At 42.7% G+C, this 21,077-nt stretch overlaps 1 protein-coding gene across 1 annotated transcript in view; it reads left to right on the forward strand.

Annotated features, from left to right (window-relative positions):
• LOC136884148 (uncharacterized) overlaps positions 1 to 21,077 on the forward strand; it is a 239,606-nt gene that overhangs the window by 200,553 nt on the left and 17,976 nt on the right. Inside the window, exon 11 of the mRNA XM_068229811.1 lies at positions 8,424 to 8,519. Within this exon, the coding sequence (XP_068085912.1) occupies positions 8,424 to 8,519 (96 nt within the window). The remainder of the gene's footprint in view (positions 1 to 8,423; positions 8,520 to 21,077) is intronic.

A 21,077-nucleotide genomic window follows, 5' to 3' on the forward strand; every position in this document is an offset into this window, starting at 1 on the left:
AACTGTGAAGGAAAAAGGTAAGTTTAGGTGAGATAAGCCTTAAAATTCATTATAAAAGGCGTTGATTTGTGTATTCAGCTTGTGATGAGTATATGGTTTATATTTAAACGTAAAGTTATGAAAATAGAAGCCTCCGCGAGTCAGGTGGCAGCGCGCCAACTTCTCACCGCTGGGTTTCGTGGTTCAAAACCCAGTCACTCCATATGAGATTTGTGCTGGACCGGTTTTTCTCCGGGTACTCCGGTTTTCCCTGCCATCTTTCATTCCAGCAACACTCTCAAATATCATTTCATTTGTCAGTCATTAATCATTGCCCCAGAGGAATGCGACAGGCTTCGGCAGCCGGGAAATTTCCTATTCTCGCCGCTAGATGGGGCTTAATTCGTTCCATTGCTGACCCGGTCAAATGACTCTAAACAGGCTGTGGATTTACATTAAGAAAATGTTTTGTGCATATTGATAAATATACAAGAGCCGAGAGAGTATTTATTGTAAACATTCTATTCACAAGATGTTTATTGCGCGTGATAAACAATGGTATATTGCTGTGCACCATTCTGCAAAAGTAAACTTCAGAAAGGTAGTGGCATTTGTTTCCACGAGCAAATGTGGAACTACGAGAAAAATGGGTCTTAATTATGTCATGTCGCGGTGACGAGAAAAATAGCATGTGGCAACCTTCCTCGAAGTCTGTAGTATGTGGTGAACATTTTGAAAGCACGTGTTTTAGCATTTCTACTAAAACTAGTCGCAATCAATGCCAACACTTTTTTTCAGGGTATTTGCATGGCAAGACTAGGTTACGTACTAATACTAAAATGTTTTAATTCCTCCCCTGAAGGAGGAGGCGGGCCTCTTAGATGGTGACGCCGTCTGTGAGGCCGGGAGATTTGTTACGGCGAAGGAGATGCTCGGAGATGGTGAGGGGGTTGGCGGCCGTGGCCTATACTAGGAACCCTTCCAGCATTTGCCTTATTGCAGGAGAATGGAAAACCACGTAAAACCATTCTCAGGAAAACCGACAGTGGAGACCAGCCGTGAGGTCCAGCCCTGTCCAGTCTCCCGAATACAGAGACGAAGAGCCACCCTTCCTCTGCTCGGTTGGCCGGTCGGAGTGCAGAGCTGTTGGACCACGGACCAGCCGTGGCCACTTGTGGGCCGATATCCACTCTGCATTCATCGACGAAGGCTCTGTGAATACTGCAGTGTTTTAAAATATACTATGAAGTATTTTCATTTTTATTAGGATGTGTACTTTCCGGTTGCAATTATACTACCTGATTCGTATGAGCTCATCTTGAATTACTCGGTGATACATTTATTTTTCTTCATTAAACGTCATAGAAATATCACTTTCCTACTCAAAACGCAATGTTTTATATTTGTAATGTGCTTTTATGTGCAAGTTATTATCGTAATGCCAATTGGAATCGTGCTGACTAATGGAGGGAAAATCTCACATCCAGCGGCGATATTTGAACTGCTGCTACTCTGTCAATTTAGTACTTGAAGAGACCGTGCATGCTGAGGCCTTTACTTATCTCGTAGGCATCGATAACACCTAGGGACGTTCCGATATAATAAATATCGATATTTCATTCGATATCGACATGCCGATATTATCCTACTATCAAAACAAAATAGCGATATATCTCGATATAAAATTATTTCTTTTCCAAAATACAAGGATTTGAAATTATATTGAAGTTCTATAAATTGGGGATCTATTAACAATATGCAACTTGTTTGAAGCCATCAAGAAATATTTAATTTGTTTGTATCTATCTGTACATAATACTGAATGATTAAAATTTTTAATTTGTTTGTATATAATTCCGAATTTGATTGACTCCTTACTTTATAAGGTAAGGCGGCAGCTAAGAATTTAAGTCCGTTAAAATGTGCAGCATGCTTGAAGCCATCAACAATGTTTTGATTTGTTCGAATCTGCTTCTATGTATTACTAAATGATTGGAAAATTTCATTTCATTTTATGTCATTCTGAATCTGGTTTGCACGTAAATTTGAATGTTTCAACAAAACAGTTAACCAAGAGACGTAAGCGTGGTAAGACCTCTGTAGTGTAGTGGTTAGTGTGGTTAGCTGCCACCCCCGGAGGCCCGGGTTCGATTCCCGGCTCTGCCACGAAATTTCAAAAGTGGTACGAGGGCTGGAACAGGGTCCACTCAGCCTCGGGAGGTCAAATGAGTAGATGTGGGTTCGATTCCCACCTCAGCCATCCTCGAAGTGGTTTTCCGTGGTTTCCCACTTCTCCTCCAGTCGAATGCCGGAATGGTACCTAAATTAAGGCCACGGCCGCTTCCTTCCCTCTTCCTTGTTTATCCTATCAATGCAATGATAAAACCATAAATACTTGCACGGTAGATGCTGCATCATATTCTTAACTATTTTCAGCCATTTCTACTAATTTACGAGGTTTATATGAACATCAAGCATTACTGACACTACTTCTTTCACTCTAAAAAAGCTATTTATTCAGGATCTATGCCTCGACTGCTGTCTTGTGGCTGCGGGTGAATGAAAATTTGTGTTATGGAAGTATAACCCTAGCAATCGTGCAGGCTGGTGCTCATCTGAAATTAGCAGCCGTTGATGGATAATTTCCATGGATAATTAAACCGCGAATTCCAGTAGCAAGATAAACTCAACCAACCAGTCGCGTGCACAGGCAGAATAAACCAATATTGATATATATGCATTGAGATCTGGTGATGATATTGTAGTTACTCTTGGGTTACGATATATCGATATCGCTTGAATATACCGATATATTATGTGCAATAAATATCGATTATCGAAAATAAGTTTTCAATATATCGAAATATCGATATATCGGTATTTTTTTAAAAACTGCCATCCCTAGTTGTATTATGCGTTCTGGTAGTTCTTGAAGCTGTCCTTGTTTAGCTGTAGGTTTTGTTCGTGTACTAGCTTTCGCTGCAGTGGTAAGAATGTATAAAACTTACTAAGTTAAGTAAAGATAAGGAATTAGGGAATCTGCGCGACACTCCAGCATAACATCATTTGAATCTATTATAAATATTATAATATAGTAAGAAGGCCTGCATTGTGTTTCTGGACTACATTTTGCTTTCTTTCCGAAGTTCAAAGAAAAAATATCATTAAGAGACTTAAAATCAAAGAGGAAGAAACGCCGAGGTACGAGAGGGTACACTATTGCCATCTTGTGACAGTATGATAAACTATCGAGTGGAAGATTGCCAGTATAGAAAGATGCCGTGGCATTAATTAAACATAGGCTATGTGAAAATGAAGATAAATACAGACAGAGAAGCAGAAGCGTCTCATTGCGTGTCATCTAGAGCTACTCTTGCTGCCACAGCTCGACAGTTCCGTTCAAGTCCACTACAACTTCAACTCGAAACACAAGGTACACTATAGATCTGATTTATGAATTAAATGAAAACAGAGTGTAACATGTTTCTGTATATATATTTTTTAAGTTGCTTTACGTCGCACCGACACAGATAGATCTTATGGCGACGATGAGATAGGGAAGGCCTAGGAGTGAGAAGGAAGCGGGCGTGATCTTAATTTATGTACAGCCCCAGCATTTGCCTGGTGTGAAAATGGAAAACCACGGAAAACTATATTCAGGGCTATTGACAGTGGGGTTCGAACCCACTATCTCGCGGATGCAAACCCACAGCTGCGCGCCCTAACCGCACGGGCTTTTAAAGGTAGAAAAGATCATATTATGAAGATAAAGTTGGAATTCAAGAGGACAAATTGGGGCAAATGTTCATTTATAGGAGGAGGGGTAAGGAGTTGGGATAAATTATCAAAGGAAATGTTCAATAAACTTCTAAGTTCGTTGGAAATATTTAAGGAAAAAGTAGGTAAGCAAATAATAGGGAAACTGCCATCTGCAGATCATTGATGGCTGATCACCGCCTATTAAGCCGCGAGCGGATATAGCAACACCGCCTCGCAAAGTCCATTTAAATTCGCCCGCAGTGCGATCTGATGGACTAAATTCAGCAGCTGAATGCCAACAGCGCGAGATATAGAATTATTTCTTTTTCAAATTGTTTATCAGTATGGCCAACTTTCTAACGCTCATGTACCCTGTTCGCGTTGTTAGCTACCGATGTATTAGACGACTGGTTAATTTAGCAGCGTTTATCCCTCCTCTTCTTCACATAAAGTTCTCTGTTAGGTCTCATCTCCCTGGACGACCGTACTTTACTAAATGATTTCGCTTCTACGTTTACTAAATGATATGATAAATATTTCATCTATTTAATGCAGTTGGACTTGGAGCTAGTTACAGATGCATACAGCTAGAGGTTTCTCTCGTATTCCTTTTCACGCAACATTTTGCAGTGTTTTTCGTGTATAATGAATGATCAACAAACCGATGCTATGAGTAACACACACAGAGACCTCCATTCCCTTTGAACGGACTTCCTTCTCTGTAACAACGAGGAAAACTTTTATCGCTTCAAAAGAGAGGAATTCAGCAAAAAATGTTAGTAAAAGTTTCTAAATGTGACTCCCGTGAAGTACATTATATTGGTCATATTTTCAGTTTGCGAAGACTGGTTGGATCAACGAAGTTGTGAGATGGACAGCAGACAATGGTATAATGGTAAACGGGGTGAAAAGTCAGGTTGTAAGTTTCACTAACAGGAAAAGTCCTTTCAGTTTTAAGTACCAGTGTATGTTGATCGGATTATAGTACCTCATGAAGACCACAGCAAGTACCTTGGTGTTAATATAAAGAAATATCTTCATTGGGGTAATCACATAAATAGGATTATAAATAAACGTTCCACATCTCTTAATATGGTTATTAGAGTATTTGGGGTTGTAGTAAGGATGTAAAGGAGAGGGCGTTTAAGTCTCTAGGAAGACCCTAATTAGACTACGACTCCAGTGTATGGACCCTCACAAGGATTACTTGATCGGAAAATTGGAAGAGATCCAAAGGAAAGCAGCCCGATTTGTTCTAGTTGCTCTCCGATAAAAGATTACTGCCACGAAAATGTTGCAAGTTTTGTACTGGGAAAACTTGGGAGAAAGGAAACGGTATGTTCCGAGCTGTCAGTAGAGAGATGACGTGGAATGGCTTTCGTAGACGAATAAGCTTTGAGTGGAGTTTTAAAGTATGTTCAATAAACAAGTGATATACAAGTGATGGGTGACCGTGCGAACCTAGTTAGGCAACGAAAGAAGCTGTTATCGTCGACTGAATCCAGTCATGCTCTTACATAGCTTCAAGAAGACTAGTCAAGAGATGGACGTTGCCAGAACGCTAGCGGGTGTTCAGAGTACGATTTGGTACCAGTAGAAACGTTTCCAGGATACTCGAAGTGTTGCCAGACTCCCTGGCACGAGCCGCCAAAGTAAATAATCCCAGGGTAGGATCGTTTTGTGCGTCTATAAGCTTTTCTAAACCGCCAAGTTACAGCAGGACCACTACAGTTGGATCTACAGAAACTTCTGGGGTACGAGTTAGTAACCAAAATGTCAGCAACGGGCTTCGAGAAGAAAATTAAGATCCCAACAACCCAAAGACAACATCGTGGTAGTAGACGGCAGTTTGCTAGAGAGTAGTATATGTCAGAACTGCAATGGCGGCTAAGACACTGGCGTCCTGTACTGTTCTCAGATAAATCATGTTTTACGTTATATCGTTCATATGGTCGTCGGCGAATCTCGACAAGGCGTCGTGAGCGACTTCATCCGTCAGTTGTTGAGCCCCCGACTTGAATCCGATCGAACAAGTGGGACAACGCATCTCGTCAAACACTAAAAGCCCTTAGAAACACCCTTTAGGAAGCTAGGGGAGTATGTCTCAACTGAACGTGCGACATCTTGTGAGAAGGCGTTGTGAAACTGTTATCCCTGCAAGGAGTGGCAATACTCCTAATTGAAACGCTCAATTACTACCACGTAGCCAATCTGGTGAATGATAAACTGGAGAAAGGGCCCAACTTATCTTCGAACAGTATTAAGAAGTATGGGGTTCGTTTGGAAAACGGTGCAGAATATACATGTTCTGCTGGTAGATCGGGAAGACATTATTGACTGGCCTTCTCATTTTCTTGTCCAAATGAAACATGTCAAGGAAGGAGGTAAGGAAACGTTTTACTTGGAAGAACCATGAATGGACATCAATTTAACGGCTTGGAAATGCTGGCAGAAAGAAAAAGATGTCCTGGGTGTGAGCGCGTGGGGAAGTTCATCTAAAAGGCTGATTGTAGCCAGTGTAGCGTCCAAAGATATATTTATTGAAAAAGCACAACTGTTATTTGAAGCGTGGTCTACCGAAGGCGATTATCACGATCATATGAACTCCGCCAAATTCGAAAAAGATTCCGAAGAAGTGTAGGACCTAACCTTCTTCCGGCGTCTATCATAGAGTTTTTAAGAACAACAATACCACAGGTTGATACGCCAAAAAAAACGAAGGCGTGAACTGTGGCAACAGCAAATATGTAATCCACTGCTGAGTTTAAAGGAAGAACCTTCTGCAGGTTTTCGCCTTCCGTATCCCGTCTGGAAGAAATCGACTACGGTCAGGTGTTTCAAAGTGCAAGTCTAACCTAGTTAAGTGAGGCTATGTACAAGGAGACATGACCTACGATTGTGGACTACTGCAGGATGAAGAAAACCTTCTGATTTGTCAGCATTTACCGTCACCACGCACAAAGAAAGATGTTTTGCAGGCCAATGACAAAGCTGACCTTGTAGCTGAATGTTGGAAAAACATTATTTAGCAATGTATCTGGACACGGAAAATAAATAAATAAATAAATAAATAAATAAATAAATAAATAAATAAATACATGCATACATAGTCATGGATAATGCGCTGTACCATTCAAGGTAGGTCGAGAAATCCCCACAAGACGCTATAAAAGATTGACAATGACCCAATTGTTACAGAGGAGGGGTAACTCTTGCGACACTGTGCTGAGGAAAGAAGCCCCGTGACATAATAGCAACTGCACAGCGTTACACAGTCATTCGTCTTCCTCCATACAATTGCAATTTAAATGCTATGAAACTAGTCTGGTCGAAGATAAAGACACATTTTACACAACACATCATCACGAGACCGCTGCACATAGAAGAGAATGGATCGAGAGTGCGCTTTCGTACATCACCCACATGGATTGGGAGGGGTACTGCAAAGACGTCCTAGTACTTCAAGACGATCATTGGAGCACTCAAAGCCCACAAGGCCGAAGGGATAAAACTGCTCCATGGATCTGGGCTCCGTCGAAACGCGTGGTCTGTCTATAAATGTTATCGAAATTGCTGTCTCCTAGAAAAAGACCTGCACCAGGCCTCTCCGGAGGCCATACGCCATTATTATTATCGAAATTGCTATGGATGAAATAGTTATTAATTGTTATCATTATTAACACATCACAAAATACAAGTGATGAATATTTCTCTGCAGACACGCAATCGGACAACAGCGAATGAAATGCGACTTAAAATGTTTCGTACAAACTGCTATAACTGGTACTTACGACACAAACGGGGGTTTATGAAAATATGGTTTGATTCCTTACTCTTTTACTGTAGCCTCCGTGACTCAGGTGGCAGCGCGCCGGCCTTTCACCACTGGTTTCCGTGGTTCAAATCCCGGTCACTGCATGTGAGATTTGTGCCGGACGAAGCGCGGGACAGATTTTTCTCCGTGTACTCCGGTTTTCCCTGTTATCTTTCATTTCAGCAACACTCTCCGTTATCTTCTTCTTCTTCTTGATACTTGATTGGGTTCAGTATTTAACTAACACCCAGTTCCAATACTGTATGTATGAAACACATCACAACACACAAAACCACTTATTTATGATGACTAATAAACACTTTATCTCATATTTTTAAAGCTGTTAAAACTGTAAATTTCTTAGTTATTACCATGTAGGGATCGTAGTTTGGTATGTGGAAGTAATGCAACTATTCAGAAATTACTTTAGGACAGTGATCACTAGTAGGAGTTAAAATCTCTCCGTTATCACTTCATTTCACCTGTCAGAGGAGTGCGACAGGCTTCGGGAGCTGGCACAATTCCTGTTCTCGCCGCTAGATGGGGACTTTATTCATTCCATTCCTAAGCCGGTCGAATTGCTGGAAACAGGCTGTGGATTTTCATTTTTCAATCTTGTACTCTGTGTCAATATGACGAACGTTGTCTATAATTACGATGATGTTTGGCTTATATTATGGCTTTGGTTTTGTTTCTCAGTTTCATTCCGAAAGAGATCTGTACACATTTACACCAGAATCTCATTATTCTAGAAAAGGCTTGTGCCATTTTTGTCGAAGCATATATTTACTCGTTGCTTGAGTGTTTACAAAGGATATTCAGTGAGCCTAGAATAGATTTCATAAGACGTGGTGTGTGTTTCTTGTTGCAGCCATTTGTGACCCTCCTTGTCGGTTTGGAGGGCAGTGCATCAAACCCCACACGTGTCATTGCCCGGCTGGTACCAGTGGACAATATTGTCAAGACTGTAAGTACTTCCTTCGGGAAACATTTCTTATTTGAATTCTGTTATCCCTTACGATGCTATCATAATTTATAAAGAAGCTTTCTTGTGGAAGTTGTGGAAATTTCGATGCGATTTGTATACTTACCGGTAAGTTTTACAATGTAATTTATTTAGGGTTTGGCATTTAGTGCCGGGAGTGCCCAAGCAAATGTTAGCTTGCTTGTGCAGGTCTATTTGATGCATATGGGTGACTTGCGCTTCTAGGAGTGAGATGATGATGTAGGGAGAGGGCGAAACTCGTTGCGGACACATACCCTACCCTTGTCGAATAGCATCAAACGTGTGTGATTTAGACCAACCTTAACGTGTCTATCCAACCAACGAATCACCATAAACAGCGCCATATACCTTTACTCCATATGCCGAGAGGTTTGGAATTGAATCCAGGCTTTTGACACGCAATCTAGTGATTAGAAATTGTATACCACCACCTCTCCTAGCCTGCTGGCCAACATTCTGACGGTGAACCGGCCAACCACTGTGTCAGACCATTGAAGACTTCCCGCCTTAATGATGTCGTCACCAAGCGGGCTGGTTATGCATCTCGCAAATGATCTCGGTCATTTTCTCAAAACGGCAGGACAGTTTGCAGTTTTGAAGAGTGAGGTCTGAAACACCTAGCTTATCGGAGCCAGTTACAAAGTTCAGAGTTTAAGTAATATGATATTACATTGTTGTTTGGCATTACTTTTACATAGCTGTATAATTGCTGATGGCTAAGCAACTACAAGAAAACATACGACTTGTGTGCAAGTATGGAGTCAGCAACTACTTTCCCAATTAGAATGGCGCATAGTTAGCTATCTGGTGAGCAATGTGGGTACTGTTTCATCAAAAGAAGAAAATTCAGTTGAATACAAACTTTTCAGAAGTGCTAAGATAATCCGTGCCGGACGTGATCCACTTCAAAGAAGAAAAAGAGACTCTACACGAAGGAACTAATATGGAGGTGGTCAAATCTCTCCCTGAACCCGATGAGATGGTACCATAACGGTTAACCAACGATAATTATGGACGAAGTTGTACGGAGTCATCGTCATCATCATCATAATCATAGCTTGTTCTGCCATCCGGCAGGTCCAATCATGGCTGTGAACTTCATATCTCTCGATCTTGTGCACTTTTCTTCACTTCTGCATAATCTTCCTTTCTTTTTCTAATGTAATAATTTCTGAATTTGTTTCATATGGATTTCTGGCTGGAAATTCCGACCGATGATGTGTGTGTCTTAATGCTACTGCGGCACACTGAATGTTACGTGGTGTACGACACTTTAAAACTTACTGAATGATTTGAAACTTATACTCTGGATAGGTAACTGTCGCCAGGCGAACAGCCAGATAAATTCGTCGTCATCGGGTATTCAGTCTTGAGACCGGTTTGCCCCCACACCGAGTCGCTCCTACATGATTCTGCCCTGCGCAGTACGTTACGGCTCTTCATACCTCCGTAACTGCATGCACTTACCGGGTACTTTGCCTTCATTTATAACATAACCATGTTGTTATGTAACCCTTGTTCGTATCTAGGAAATAATTCTTTCAGAAATAACAAACAAACATTAGACATCAGTTATTAGAACCACAACACATGCTCAATTATAACATTGAACATGACTGTTTAAAAACAATGTTAAGCAGAACTGTATATTTATGAGAAGGTACACTTATAGTTGACCCAACAGAGATGTAATAAATCCATAATGTGCATAATCCCTACATAGTGTAATACTAGTGGACCCATGTTGCTCTGCCGCATTCGTTATAAATAGGTCTGAAAACTCATCTTGGGAGCCTCCTTGGCTCAGACGGCAGCGCGTCGGCCTCTCACCGCTGGATACCGTGGTTCAAATCCCGGTCACTTCATGTGAGATTTGTGCTGGACAAAGCGGAGGCGAGACAGGTTTTTCTCCGGGTACTCCGGTTTTCCCTGTCATCTTTCATTCCAGCACTGGCCACCCTACCGCACGTAAACTCCGGCTCAGGAACACCTCTGCGGAGGTTCGGACCTGCCTTCGGGCAGAATAACCCTTACCTTACCTTTCATTCCAGCAACACTCTCCATTCTCATTTCATAGCATCTATCAGCTATTAATAAATCACTTTGGGAGTGGCGACCCCATCGTAGTAATAGCCTATATCTGCTTCATTCATTCCATCCCTGACCCGGCCAATGACTGGAAAACAGGTTGTAGGTTTTCATTCAACTCATCTTGATATTCCTATCACAGTTATATATTGTTTTGCATGTCCTTTTCAATAGTTTTATGAACACTTAATACTGCTACACAATAACTGATTCACTAGTACTACTAAAAAAAATTCATTCCTCCCTTGAAGGTGGAGGCGGGCCTTCTAGACGCTAACGCCATCTCTCAGGCCAGGATTCGTAATTTAGTTTATAACATTTCTTTCCATGCAATATTCTCTGTGCTTTGACCATTCGGACGCATCTGGATCTTAACATTGTCAAATGAGTTTGCCCGAGATAGTGCAACATACAATTGGCCGTAGCTGAATACTGGTTCGGGTAAGTAGACATCCACTTTTTCAAGCGTTTGTACCTGCGTTTTCTCTTAGCAGCATGGAAGTTATTAGGAACGTTCTGCCATCTGTTGAGTATATTCAGAAGTTGGGGAAGGTCAGAGAATCAAAGAGTATCTAGCAGAGAAGAGTATTTATTCTTCCATCATCAGAGGAAGTGGCTTGAATCAAACATGGCTGCATGCAATGGCATTACTAAGGAAATACACGTTAGCGTTTTACTGAAAGAGATAGTCGCTTAGCAACCTGCTAAGTACAGAATGTATTGCTGGTTAGGGTAAACCTTCGCCTGCAATTACTGGAGTGATCATATAATGATTTGATCTTGAAAAGAGATATACAGTATTTCCATTGACTTTTCAAGAAATGCAAGATTTTTCGTGTACTGTTGAGACGATTTGGAAGATTTTGGTACAAACCGCACCTTTTAACTCCCTCTGGTTTAAGAGCTTGAGTTTTGTGAAACATACACTTTAGCGTTTTATATAGTGTAAGTAATATTCTCTTAAACAGAGTTCCAAGTAGAGCAACACTGTGTCGCTGGCGATGAACTTAAGTCTCTGAAACGCGTAGTGGAGCGAATAAGTTAATACAACTTGTAACCGGTAATGGATTTGAATACCGTACCTTATAAAGCATCACGTACAGTATTAACTTGTAATACCAGAGTCTATAGCCCATCCATGGAAGTGATCTCTTCTTGATTTTGGTTAGCAGCTGTTTCTCTTCCTGCATACTGTCTCTAATATCTCAAGCCGAGTTTACACGAGGACAGTATGCAAGACAGGACAATATTGTATTGTCCTGGTATTGTCCTGTGCTCCGTGAACAGTTCCCTTGCGCAGGACAAGACAATATCAAGTCGTCCGCTTTCCATCATCAAAATGGATCCACGACGCCGTGCTCTTCAAGGAAAATTAAGGAAATTGATTCATATCTTATACGAAGATTGTTAGATATAGTTGAAGATGTTATAACTAAAAATAAGAAGAGATTGTGATTACGGAAATGGTTGTCATGCAGATCTTCATTAGGATCGTCTGTTTTATTATTAAAAGAATTAGAAGATCCTCAAGAATATAAAATGTGCAAGAAGATGTCAACTGAATGTTTTGAAGACCATCTGAGGAAGGTCTCACCGATGATTCAACGTAACGATACATTAATGAGAGAAGCAATACCCGCCAGAGAAAAACTACAAATTACTCTAACATACTTATAAACAGAACAATTAAGAGCGATGGTGGGGGGAAGGCATTGTCCCGATAGATAGGAAGCGAGGCTAACTCGTAAGACAGTAGCTTATTCATTGTCCTGTCCTCGGCTAGTTCGTTCACACGAGGACAATATTGTCTTGGCTCACTGTATTGTCCAGTCTACTGTCCTCGTGTAAACTCTGTGTCAGTCTTGATCTTGTCTACCCAGCATTCTAACCCAAGACCACAACTCGAAACATTCTTCTAACTTCACGATGTGTTTGCGTCCAGGTCTCTGCGCAGTACAAAGCAACCGACCCAACGTGTGATTTCAATATTATTTTCCACAAAGTGAGGGACATGGTACTTTGGCAGAACACAGCCTGTTTATCGCGGAAGGCTTGCTTTGCCATACCTATCCGGATTTTGATTTCCTGCTGATACTGAAGATTTTCCTTTATGCTCTGCCCAAGATACCTGAATTGAGCTTCTTGTACTGGCTCATTGTCTAATTTCATATGCAACGGACGTGTATTTCTTGTTATCATCAGTACTATCGTTTTTCCAATGTTTATTTTCATCCCATAAAAGAATATCATATTACGTGTTTGGTTGTAAATTAATACTGGATTGTAGAGTAGTAGACACAAGTAAGTCATGTAGCCTTTCCACTGATGTATGTATCTATCCTCATCACGACGCGCAAGTCGCCCACGGGGATCTAATCAAAAGACCCGCACCTGGCGAGCCGAACATGTCCTCGGACACTCCCGCCACTAAAAGCCACACGCCATTTCATTTTCATTAGCATACAAGTCAGTCTCCTAGTTTTTTAATACCATGCGGTTAGGGTCGCGCAGCTGTGAGCTTTGATGATGAAGATGCTTGTTGTTTAAAGGGGCCTAACATCGAAGGTCATCGGCCCGCTGTGAGCTTTTATTCAGGAGATAGTGGGTTCGAACCCCACTGTCGGCGCCCCTAACCTCACGGCCAACTCGCTCGGCGATTCATTCATATCAAGACAGTGGAAATTCATATTTATATTGGCTATTTTTAATTCCTTTCTGTATATATTAATTAATTTTCACAAGGAAAACAATATCACTAAAGGAATTACTCTCCTCCTAAATAAGACCAAATGTTTAAACCTTTCACTCCGGCGTAGCGAGCATGGTGGCGTGACCCTCTGGAAGCGAGCAGGGAGTGGTTCACTGAGCCCGGGTTAGTTGTCTCGCTCCGCTCCCCAGTCCCCAGTCGGGTCGTGACGGGCAGAGTTTGAAAGTATTTTATTTGCAACGCATATTCGGTGAAGTGCTTATGACTTTTTAATCCTCCTTGCAAAGAAGACTTGTAATACTTATGTTAAAAACAGCTGAAAAAAACTTAACTTGGCAGCGCTGTCCATTAAATTTTTCAATCCGGAATTAGCTGCGACGAACTTATGTTTCTTCGGATCCAGGTTCTACTTTTTCCAATGTAGTTTTCTGCTCGGTGGTTCAGGCACTATCGTCCTCACTATCTTCATCTTCAATCGAATCATCGAAGTAGGCTGACCTTTTAGGCGACAAAGCGGTAACTGGAGTAGTAAACGTGCCTGAAGTAGAAGGTACGATTGATGTCGTTCCGTCACTAGAATTACATTACAAATCACTATCATCCTCATCTTCTTCTAAGTCACTACCCAGTATGGGAGCAAGAGCTTCCTCCGCAGTGTATCTTTCCTCCATCATCATCATACACTTCACAATAATTTCAAAGCGATTGAATGCTAAGTCAAGAAGCGCAAGCACGCCAGCACGAAGGAGCAACTAGGCGCGAAGTGAGTAACATACCGGACACATTGCTTTCAACTTCGAACTGGTTACTCCTGTCATCTGGTGAGCATAACCGAAACTATAGACTTCCAAGGCAGCCACGAGAGACGTCCAAGACCGAACTTCCACAGCAGTCTATCGTAGTGAAACGGAAAACAGCCGAAAGACTCGCGTTTGGCGTTTTCTACAGCAGACGACCAGCTATGAGGCACAGCTCCCTCCCGACTGCTACAGCAGTCAAAAGGAGTGAAAGGGTTAATGTTACGAAAGAGACAAGAAAATAACAAGTACTGTCGGGAAAAAGGAGACTAGCTTTCTACAAACACGTCATAAGGTACTGACCACGCAAGGAAAATGGAAATTTTAACCCCTGTGGCCAAGGGGGCGGGGTGTCAACACTTAGAAGAAATGGGTGTCGAAGAGGGAGGGAGAAGTACAGCAAATGCAGGTCTTTAGGGAGAAAATTGCGGAATGGCGGATGCATCCTAAAAACAACTAGTCAAGCCACGAAATATCCCGGTGGAAGAGAAGGAAAGAAAACATCAAAGACTTACGGACCTTTGGCGGAAATGTAAAGTAAAAGACGTAAGTCTGAGAGGGGCAGGTATCTTGTGTAAACGAGGCCCACATATGGCCGTAACGATGAATGGGTGAATGAAAAATTCATTTTCTATTTCATTACAAAATTTGCAAAAGTAAAATCAATTTATTTCTTCGAATCTTATTTGCCAGCGATGCTTTGAAAAATATTTTGTCGCCTATCTTTTGTTGGTACAGTCTATTTTAACGTCATCAGCCGTAATGAGATTTGTCTATGTTGTTGACTTGTTAATACGGGGACCGAAAGGACACATTTGACATCAATGCTTGTTAGCATTTCATTACCGAGCACACCTTGTAATACGCTGGTTAAAGTAAACTTCATTTAGCTAACCGGAGAGTACTTATTGATTCTGTTCGACGACGCCCCTATTTATGTAAACCTGTTTATGTATCTCAGTTGGCTCGATTCCTAACAAATCATCACTTGCTGTTACAGCATTTACCACCCTTTTACACTGACTCACCAACCTATATAGTCATGAACTTTCTTGGCATTTAATCCCGTTCTGATTCCTCATTTTCTTTCAACCCCTAATTATTTATTGGCGTTTCTTCTTTCTTTCCAGATATCGATTGGTATAGATAAATATTTCTTAAACTTTAGGTTATCGTGACTTTCAGGATAATTCTGAACTGACTGCAGAAAACAAATTTGGATGGTTAAAATATTACTTATTTGTGCAGAAAATGTGATATGTTAATATCATATACACCGTCTGACAAAAAAGTTAATCACCCAGAAGGAGTGGTCCACTATTATCCCATTTCGGTATACATGCTTGGTGTGTGAGTAAATGATTAGATTTACAAGGATCTGTAATGTGCAGAACGCCCACTGGACTACATTCGTAATGGACCGTGCTGTTGTTAAGTTGTTACCAGTCAACTGCTGTGAGTTAGACAGTTAAGCAAGACATGCATGGAGGACTATGTACAGTACGAAGCAGCCGCGATGCCTCGCAGACACGTTAGACAGCCTGTCCACCAACTGACAGAATTTGACAGAGGCCGCATTGTGGGACTCTGCATGAGGCTGGTTGGTCGTCTCGTGCAATTGCCAGGCGTGTGGACCATTCAGATGTCACAGTGGCCCAATGTTGGACTCAAGGGCACCCAGTCACGTCGTGCAGGTTCGGGTCGATCAAGAAACACCACCCCGCGGGAGGACCGTCGTATGGTGCTTCAAGCATTGCGGGATCCCCATACTTCGGCGGCCGCCATCCATGAACATGTATTGCAGACTCTACAACATCCTGTGAGTTCCCACACAGTGTCTCGACGACTCGCATCGCCGGATTGGAATCATACCGCCCTACGCGTCGGTTGCCATTGACACCACACCTGCGTTTGGAGTGGTGCCTTGCCCGGGAGGCATGGACAGTGGACGATTGGCGTCGCATCATGTTCAGTGATGAGTAGCGCTTCTCCATAGCCTCCGATGACCATCATGTGCGGGTTTGGCGGCGTCGAGCGCAGAGGGTAGATCATGCCCATATTGTGGAAAGACGCACAGGCGTAATCCCTGGCATCACGGTATGGGCAGCCATAGTATATCCGTTCAGGTCACATCAGGCTTTGAAGACACAGTGATAAGTCACAGATATTCTGCGTCCGCACGTCCTATCCCTTACGGCACAGCACCTTGGGACAGTGTTCCAACAAGATAATGCACGTGTACACAGCGCGCGTGTCTATGGACTGCCTAGAGCATGTTGAGGTCCTCCCGTGGCCAGCAAGATACCCAGACTTCTCCATCACTGAACACGTGTGGGATGACATTGGAAGGAGAATCCGTCCCACTACCAACCTGCGGGATCTGGAGCGACAGCTGCAACAACTGTGGACGAACTTGCCTCAAGAGAGGATCTAAAGGCTGTTGTGACACCATTCCGAAGCGCATAGAGGTATGCATTTCGGCCAGGGGACGGGAGGGAGGGGGGGGGGGCAGTGCGACTCCGTACTGACCTGGCACCAATATTCCACCTGTAACTGCCGACGACCTTGTCTCTTTCATCTCATATTGTAATCAGTTCATTAAAGGCAATGGTCTTTTCATGATGGTGATGATGATGATGATGATGATGATAATGATGATGCTTGTTGTTTAAAGGGGCCTAACATCTATGTCATCGGCCCCACATGGTCTTTACAACCACTCCATTTTTTTGTCAGGCGGTATATATATAAATCCAAAGCGAGCGAGTTCGTTGCGTGTTATGGACCGCGTAGCTATAAGCTTACATTTGGGGGATGGTGGATTCGAATCTGGTCATTGGCAACCCTGAAGATAGCTTTCCACCGGGCTGTGTAGCTCAGACGGTAGAGCACTGGCCTTAATCTGAAGTTGGTGTTTTCTATGCTGGCTCAGTCCGGTTGTATTAGAAGGTGGTCAAATACGTCAGACTCGTGTCGATAGATTTACTGGCACGTGAAAGAACTCCTGCGGGACCTAATTCCGGCAACCCAACTTCCCAGAAAACCGTGAAAGTAGTTAGTGGGACGTGAACCCAGTACCATCATCATCAGCAGCATAAAGAACTTACCACGTAGGATCACGCTACCACTTCATTTCTTTTTTTTCTGTGGAGTTTACTCTGTTTCCAATACTCCTTCATGTGTCCGCTCACCTACTTCCCTTGTTCTACCGGTCCTTCTTAGTTCTTCCTTCGGTCTGAAACCTTTCCAAAATTTTCAGTGTGTTCCTAAATTAATTTCTGTCTAAAATTTCCATACTTTCCGCTCTTCCTTAATCCATGCTGTAGTGGTGTATCTTTTCCAGAAGTAATCAAATATCTGTTTGGTCAGTCTGTTTTTGTTCATTCTGTACGACTATCTTCAAAATGCCAGTCTCCTCTTCATGGTTTCAGATATTGTCTCCATATTCTTGTGAACTTATTTGTTGCTCTGAAGTTTCCCCCGTCTTCAGTATTATTATTAGATGGTTTTCGTGTGGTTTCCCATTTTCAAACCAGGCAAGTGTGCTGTGTCCACGGCCACTTTCAGTCCTGGCCCTTTCCTGTCCCATCCTTGCCGAAAACATATTTGAATTCGTATTACTATAAAAACACTAAAAAATAAAAACTTCTCCAACAAATTAGTTGCAACCCAGTACGCACACTCGAATACACGGAATCTTGTCGATATATATTTATGCTGGTAGAGGAATGTTACAATGCTTCTGCTCCACCCACAGCCATCTCCTTATCTAGTTGTTGCAGTTTCTTTGTGCTGCTTGGCAGCCTGATCTTACCCTTGGTTCGTTGCGTCCCATGAGGTCAAAACAGCTAAACGATCAAATTACAAGGCAATCTGGTACAACCATTCACGTCAATCAATTTACCGTTGTTTATAAGTTAGTGTTTGTGTACTGCATCAACAAGAGGCTGGCTCATTACGAAGCTGGTGTGCCCAGCAACAGAACCCTATAGGAATCTACTTCTTGTTCGTGAAGTGCCTTCTCCATTACTGAAGGTTGGTTACAATCACAGTGAAGTCTGTACGATGTTCGGCTGTCCTCATCAGTCTACTAGAATCTAGTCCTGTCCAATCCCGTAAGTTCCTCAACCAAGAGTATTTCCTCCGACCGCGACCTCTAGGACCGTCAATTTTGCTCTGCATGATCAATTTAAGCAGTCGTACTTTTCATTCCTCATAATATGCCGGAAGAACATGAAACATCCTGAAGGACAAGGTCATTTTATTCACAAGCGACGTTCATCATTGGACGAGGATATGATTACAAATTTAGACCAAATGATACACACATGTCACAGTAAAGGGTGCCCGAACAGACGCATCAATACACAGTGTATCCCCTCTCGTGGCAATGCAAGAGTGTATTCGCGCATGCAAACGATCATAAAGATGTCTAATGGTATCCTGCGATAGATTGTCCTAAGCATCTTGCACCTTTTGATGCAATTCGGCAATGGTTCTTGCAGACTCTGGAGAACGCGTAAGACCCCGCTTCACTATGCCCCATACGTGTTCATTTGGCGAGAGATCCAGTGATCTTGCTGGCCAGGGCAGTTGTTGTATACCACGTAGAACACGTTGCGTTGCAGCAGCTGTATGTGGATGTGAACTGTCCTGCTGTAAATACACATCACCTTACTGTTGAAGAAATTACAGTAGCACGGGGACAACAAAATGTGCAGTCTACCCTGAAGAAACACCCACTGTGACCGCGAGTTGTAATTGATGGCTTCCCACAACAAGAAGCCTAGGTGTCGTGAGCGAATGCACTCTGGATTAGGCCGCTCACCAGGTCTACGCCGTACACGTGTACGTTCATCACCTGCATACACACAGAACCTACTCTCGTCACTGAAGACAACGGAGCGCCATTCCCATCTCCAGACGACTCTTTCACGACACCAGAGTAGCCGTGCTTGGTGGTGTCGTGGTGTCAGTGGTAGCCTGGCCAGAGGCACACGTGATAGTAATCCTGCTGCAAGCAGACTGTTCCCAAACGTTCCTGGATGACGTTCGGTCGCTCACTGCTGCTCGTACAATGCGTCGAACTCGACATGCGTCTGTAGTAGACGGACGGCCGGAACCTGATCTACGGGTGTGGGAAAGTTCTACAGACCACTGCTGAAAGCAGGAACACACCACCGATACATTGTGCCCAACATGTGCAGCAACCCATCGATGCGTCCACCCAGCTTCCCTCAGACCCATAATGCGAACCCATTTAAATGGCTGCAGTTGTTCAAGAGGAGCACGTACTCGTGGGGCATCACTGTCCCCTAGAATGAATGTTGCAAACACTGTTCACTTCTAACTTCAGCACAGTTACTGCCTGCAGAGTCAAAACAGAGTGCGCACGCACAGACCTTCTGAGCGCCATCTGATCGGCGATGATTGTGACAAATGAATGACTAACACAACAACCCCTCAGTATACACATTTTATACCCTGATGCCACCGAACACATTCCTTAAGGAAGTTACATGTTTGTTTTTTTTTGTTGGTAATGTAGATACCGTGCTCCGGGTTGTTCATACAGCTTCAGTACAGACTTACATGTCTTTCTCCGTTAAATCAAAATATTTTGTGAATTAACTTAGCATTTCCACAATCCTCCCTGTGACCTCGTTTAGTTCTACACCTCACATCTTAAAATCATTAAAAATCAATTTTCCTCTTCTTCTCTTACCTTCAGTGGCCTAGTCCATTATTCCCCTAGTTAGCCTATGCACCTGAATTCGCCTTACATAACTTGAACACCGAAACGTATTCATACGCACAGACTCATCCATCGGGTTCATTCTTAGTTTATATCCTCCTCTCTGCGAGTAATTGATAAGCTTAATTTAATATCTTAATGATAATTAGACAATACTGAAAGTTATGGCTTCTGAATAAACCGAACTAACAAGACACCTAGGTCTCATACAGAGTGATCAGATACGCTTTATTCCGGCGCGGTATTTTTCTTATGGGTGAACTCCCGGCTCGTTCGCCGTGCACGGGAAAGGGTTGGCGCCGTATGCTAACACATGCTGACTCTGGCCATTGTGTTGTGTGCGCGCGCATCCCTGTATAGTTCTCTCAATTTCCTCGTTAACGACCTGCACGCTTTCAAAGCCTAGCTGGCCGGCTGTGTTTACATTCCTTGTCCAAGATTTCCCAATTCGAGACACAGCGTTGTCAGCTCCCCGTTTTAACTATATATCCACCGAGAGCGAGCAGATAGACTGGACAGAACAGCGTGCAGCTGTGCAACACTGGAGACATGACAAGTGAACGAGGGTTTTGAACTATTCCACGTGGAGTGTTACTGACAAAGAAAGCATGCTAATGGTCACGGCAGAGGCGGCTGTAGACAGCCGTATATCTGGTTACTGTCGGGAGTGATACTTAACGATTGAATCGCCAACCGTTAGCGAGAAAATTGAGAGAACTGTACACGTCTTGAACGTCGCAGTTGTGTTTCAGCTGTTCCCAAGAGTGAGAGAGAGTGTTTTCGTAATTCTGTAGTTAGTCATAAAGGGTATTATTGATCCTGTGTTTTCAACGCCAGCCACAGCGTTTCTTTATTTATACAATACAAGAGTTTACTAAAAACAGCTTTGGCAAATCCGTCCGACTCCGACTTCATCAATTTTCTTCATTCTTGTTTTATTCTCTCCGGAATTACCTGCCGGTGAATCGTAAGACACTGATAACTGTCTGAGTTCAGCCAACTTTGAGTGATCATAAAATCATATCATTTAATAATCACTCCAATAACTGCAGGCGAATGCTTTCCCTAACCCGCAATACATTCTGTATCTTAGTAATGTCACTGTATGCGGCCATGTTTGATTACTACCTTGTCAAGCCTCTGATCACGAAAGAATACTATTCCCTGTTAGA

The sequence above is a fragment of the Anabrus simplex genome, chromosome 12 (assembly GCF_040414725.1).
Source record: "Anabrus simplex isolate iqAnaSimp1 chromosome 12, ASM4041472v1, whole genome shotgun sequence".
NCBI lineage: Eukaryota > Metazoa > Arthropoda > Insecta > Orthoptera > Tettigoniidae > Anabrus > Anabrus simplex.